The sequence below is a fragment of the Ailuropoda melanoleuca genome, chromosome 4 (genome assembly GCF_002007445.2).
Source record: "Ailuropoda melanoleuca isolate Jingjing chromosome 4, ASM200744v2, whole genome shotgun sequence".
NCBI lineage: Eukaryota > Metazoa > Chordata > Mammalia > Carnivora > Ursidae > Ailuropoda > Ailuropoda melanoleuca.
Window position 1 is genome coordinate 124,228,422 of NC_048221.1, and position 5,272 is coordinate 124,233,693.

At 60.4% G+C, this 5,272-nt stretch overlaps 1 protein-coding gene across 1 annotated transcript in view; it reads right to left on the bottom strand.

The window, feature by feature from the left end:
* Positions 1–1,069: 1,069 nt before the first annotated feature.
* GAREM2 (GRB2 associated regulator of MAPK1 subtype 2) overlaps positions 1,070–5,272 on the bottom strand; it is a 14,216-nt gene continuing 10,013 nt past the window's right edge. The window contains exons 5-7 of the mRNA XM_034657302.1: positions 5,010–5,270; positions 3,906–4,075; positions 1,070–3,385 (exon numbers count right to left, since the gene is read on the bottom strand). Coding sequence (XP_034513193.1) covers positions 2,359–3,385; positions 3,906–4,075; positions 5,010–5,270 — 1,458 coding nt within the window. The 3' untranslated portion in view covers positions 1,070–2,358. The remainder of the gene's footprint in view (positions 3,386–3,905; positions 4,076–5,009; positions 5,271–5,272) is intronic.

The window sequence follows — 5,272 nt, forward strand, 5'->3', positions numbered from 1 at the left end:
AGCCCTGGGCTTTGGGGGTGTGAATGTGTTGGGAGAGTTCTAGGCAGCACCTTAAGAGAGAGACCATGATGACGAAGGGGGACTTGACGCACCAAAGCCTTTGAAACCTGGCCGTGTTGACCCGCTCTGGCGGGCTTCTGCTTGCCATGGGGGAGAGGCCCGACTGACCGGAGCAGGGGAAGTGCCACAGGCTTGGAAGCTGGGGGAGACTTCTTTCCCCAAACCGTAATGCCTTGTAGCACAGTGGTATCCAGTTCTTTCCATGGTGGGACTCACGTGTTCTCAGGATGTTACCGTTTGAGTGAGGCAGAGGAGAGAATATTTTCCTGGTCAATAGATCCTGCTCGTCTTGGCTACCCCAGAGCATGGAAGGACGGATGGATCATTGGAGACCACAGTGAGCAGTTCAAGGAATGCTGAGCCAACCCTGCGCTCCTGTTCTGGCAGCAGCAGCGCCCTGGGGCTCGTGACCAGTCTGGCAGAGGGCCCCACACTGCACGTGTGCAGACCGTACTCTGCAGGCCGTGCTCTGAACTCTAGTGGGACCCACTGCTCCTGCCTCCGCTCCCGGTGCAGCCCCTCACGTCCCCCTGGTGCCAGCTGTGCCGGAGCCGTGGGCAGAGAGCTTCGCGCTGGCTCCACGGACTACTCACAGTTGCTGTGAAGCCAGACTCTAAAACCAAGTCATCTGTGCGTTGGGATTTTCAGATGACCGGCAGAAAGTAGAAAACGGATCTTCTCACCAGAGCCATTAATGGGCTTCTAAATGGGGGCTCTGGGAGAGCCTCAGTCAGGCATTTGGTCAGTGCAGGAACTTACTTAAACTTGGGCCCTGGCTGGTGACCTGGAGCTTTCCACTCAGCACTAGAAGGTAGAAATTAGGTTAAAACGGTGGGAACTAGAAGGTGCCTGTAGGGTCAGGGCTGAGGAGGGGACCCAGGAGTGGGCAGCATGCACATCCCATTCCAAAGTCCTCCCCTGCCCAGGGCCCTACACGTTGTACCTGTCGGTCACCGGGGCCCTCCAGAGGAAGAGAGCGTGGACGCCCAGAGTTGCACCCCCACTACTGTTCAGTTCTCTAGCGTTTATTTCCCGAGTCCTTGAGGATTCACAGAGTGATCGGCAAGGAAACCCAGTGCTTCAGCATGACAGCGTGTGTGCTCTACTCCTGACTCCCCTCCCCCGCGCGGGGCACGAGCACCAGCACGGCTTCACTACTCAAGAGAAAAATGGAGGAAATAAATATCAAGGTAGGCTAGATAAGGCCGAAGAGAAGCCTGGTCCGCCTAGGGCCCAACGCTAGTGGCGTGAGCAGTTAGTGTGGCTCGGGGTGGGTGACACCGGGAGAGCGCGGGGGGACGGGTGGTGTACACAAAGGCCAGCTGCTCCAGGCGCCAGCAGATCGCCGAGCCCAGGACCCAGACCCCAGACACCTGACCTGAGGCATATGAACAAGGGCAGGAGGCCCGAGCTCCAGGAGCAGGAAGAGCCGGTTTTCCCAAACCACGTGCTTTCTCCTTCCCACCTATCCCACCTGTGCCAGTGACAGAAAACCAGAGGAGGACACCACATGTTTGCCAGAGTCAAGTGAAGGGGGCAGGAGACAGCAGAAGTGGGGGTGATTGAAGGCCACTTGCCTCTAGAATCCAGGAGCAGCTGACCACGATCCACGGGCTCATCCACAGAGTAAGAACCTTCTCAGACCGGACCCACGCCGGCAGGGCGGAAGGCAGAAGCCCGGGCACTAGAGCCGTCAGGGGACACCTGCCGCGCTAACTAGATGGGCAGGTCCGCAGTGCATGGAGCTGGAGCCTCGAGGCGCAGCGGCACAGGCTCGTCCTTGACACCCCTGCACCAGGGCCCAGGGCCCGAATTCATAAAGGGTAAAGGAAGGGCACCCAAGAGATACAGAAACGACCCCCAGACTCTGGGGCCGCTAAGGCCAAACATAAACAGAGAAAGGGGGCACATGGGGAATTTGTGCTTAGATTACGGACACCTGCTTCCCTGTGCCTAACCTGCACCTACAAGCTTGAGCGGCGCGAGAGGTCTGTGAAGTTCTGCGTCAGGACGTGGGAGGATGCCGGGTCACCATCCTCCTTTTGACACCACCCCCCCACACGGGAATCACAGCAACGTGTCCCCAGGCCCAGGTGCGCACTGGCGCCTCCAGCCCCCTCCCCACTCGGCACAAAGGCCAGACGTCCCCATTTCCAAGTGTGTCTGCCCTGGATTCACCCTGAGGGGTGGCCTAGCGGCCTCCATCTCGGCACAGATTCTCGTTGCGGGAGGACCTGCTCCGGGCGCGCGGCCCCCACAGCCCCGTGGCTAACCCCCGCCGCCTCCGCGCTGGGAGGCTCAGATCTTGGGCCGCCAGCCTTTGATGAACTGCATGATCTTCTTGACCTGCAGCTTGGTGAGATGGAAGTCGTCTGCCAGGATGTCCTCACTGAGCTGCACGAAGATGCTGCCATCAATACGTTCCCGGGCAAAGAAGCTCACCACGTCCTCCGAGAGCCCAATGAAACGCAGACTTCGAGAGACTTCTTCCAGGGAGAGTGCAGACAGGTCAGCAGGGGGCTGCCAGGAGGAGGCATCCCGGCCTCCCCAGCCTGCAGGCCCCTCCCGGGGACTGGCAGGAGGCCCTTCCAGGCGCCCTTGGGGGAGAAGGAGCCGTGCTCCGCCTGCTTCGGGCCCCTGCAGGGCCACCGGTGACAGCGGGGTGGGGACCTGCCGCAGCACCAAACCTTCCGGTTCAAAGGCCTTGGGGGGTCCAAGCGGCGAAAGGCGGGGTGCCCCCATAGTTCTGGGCTCCTGACAGCGCAGCAGCTCAGGCTCTGGAGAACTGCCTTGGCCCAGCTCAAAGGGATCAAAGGGCTCCAGGGCCGGCTCCTGCCAGTCAGAGGAAGGGGAGGAGGAGGTGGGACAGGAGGTGGGACAGGAGGTGGGAGCAGCTGAATAGGCCTGGCCTGGTGAGCCCGGGCCTGGAGAAAAAGCAGGGCTGGAGGTAGCCAGGGGACCCGAGCTGGTGGTGGGCCCAGAAGAGGAAGCCACTGAAGGGCCCGAAGGGTAGGCAGGCCCCGAAAAGGGGTTGAGAGCTCCAAATGGAGCAAAGCGTTTCTGGGGGTGAGAAGGCTTGAACAGAGGCGGGCAGCTGTGATACGCCTTGACGGGGGTGTCAGCCCCCAAGAGGGAGGTGGCTCGACCGCTCAGGGGCTCTGCAAGGGCCCGGGCGGCCTGGCTGGGCTGCGTGGTCGAGGGCAGGGGTCCCGGGGGTGGGCGGCTGGAGGACTCGCCCGCCTTGCAGTCTCCCCAGGTGCATGGGTAGCAATAAAGGGAGTAGGCATCTGGTGACGGAGAGCCGCTGCCACTGCGAGAACCTGCCCTGTAGGCAGAGAGAGAGACACACACACGGAAGGGTAAGCCAGTGCAAGGGGGAGACGCCACAGGCTCACACGCAGGTCACAGCAAACCACTCTGCCAGGCCAAAGACCGCCACTCGGATCTCACAACACCTGCTCGCACCCCAGCCCCCAAGGCCCAAGACCCCCTGGGACTGGCCTCTTTCTTCCAGCTTCTCCTACGCCAGTAAAAATTAAACTAAACTGAATTACATAAAAATTTTAATCGAGCAAGGAGCAGTCCATCCTGTGGCCGATGCCAGTCTGGAGGGAACCTGAGCAGTGCTCCCACCCAATCGTCAGCACTTAGGAAAGGAACCAGCCGAAGCAGGAAGGCGGAAAGCGAAGCAGTGGGTTCCAGCCCCCGGCACCCTCCAGAACTACCCGCTCTGGACAGCAGGCCTGGATTCTTCCTCTCCCTCGGCACTGGCTCCCCTCTCCCTGCCCTTCCCCTCCTCAATCGCCCTCAGGAGGACCCAGCACCTAGAGAAGGCAGGGGCTCACCCATCCTGGAGGCCAGACGAGTAGTAGGAGAGGCTGGAGCTAGGTGAGTGGACAGGCTGCAGCTTGGGGAAGCGTGGGGGCACCGGGGGGCTGCCCGAGAGCCGGCCACTGCCATTGCCACCCCGGGGAGGTACAGGGGGGGCATTGAGCAGGCGGCACTCCTCCTTCACCTGCAAGCAGAGGGCCATGACTCCACACCCTGTCCCCAAGCAGCAGACACTCCTGTCTTCCCTTTCCCAAGCAGCTGGACAAGGAGGGTGTCTGGACCTGACACTTTGCCACGAGACTGCCTTTGCCTTACCTCCAACTACTCACCCACCCCCACCCCTTCTGGTCTCTCTAGCCTGTTTCACTCTGAGAGAGCCCACATACACCATCTACCATGGCCTTGGAAATCCATCATGAATGTAAGAGAAGACAGAAGTAGATCGAAACAGGTAAGTCAACCTAGTCCCCCCTCAAGGAAAAGGAAAGTGGTGTGACAGGGAGAAGAAAGGGAAGGACAAGTATCTGCCATCTGGATCCCTTCTTTATAGGTCAAATACTCAAAGTGGATTCCCTGGGATGTTAAAAACTATAGTCCATTTCTGTGAACAAGTATGGTTGGGAAATTCTGCGTTAGGAATAAATAGGGTTCCTTAGTGCAGGACTTCTCAGAACCTTTAATAAACCAAAGTTCCGTGGCTCCAACATAAGGAGGGGTTGAGCTAGGAATCATCCACTACATTTTTCTAAACTTATTCCATGACGGGGCCTTCTTTTCACTGGACAACTTAAAGGACTCCTTTTCTGTGAGACCTTCAGAGCTCATCCCAAATTCTCTCAAGCTAGAGACCTACTAGCATCTTTGTCTCCAGAACTCCCAGTGCCGCTGTCTCTAGTATCCTTTACTACAAATCTACTCCTGTGTCTTTCCCCTTGTTCTTCTCCCCTTCCGCCGCCCCCCTCCCAGGTTCCCCTCTGTCACACACTCCAGGGGCTGCGGGCTGGGGCTCAGGAGAACTTGCATCTGGCCAGCCACCTCCCTCCCTGGAGGAGAGAGAGCCCCCAGCTCCGCTCCCTGCCTCCCACCCTTCCCTTCCCTCGGACATCCCGGCCACTCACCGCCTGGGACTTGGGGGGGACGGGGGGAGGCGATGGCGCCTCCGGCTCCAGGCGGGGCGGCCCGGCGGCACCGAAGGAGATGAGGTCGGGTCCGGGGGGTGCCCAGGCCCGGCCCTCGGCGAGGCCCTCGGTCGCCTGGTGCGTCCACAGCTCCTCGTAGGGGATCTCGGCGGGCGGCGCGGCGGGCTCGGGGGCGCAGGCCCAGTCCGGGCTCACGTACTCCTGGTCGCCTTCGCCCGGCGGGCCGGAGGCGCGGGCGGGTG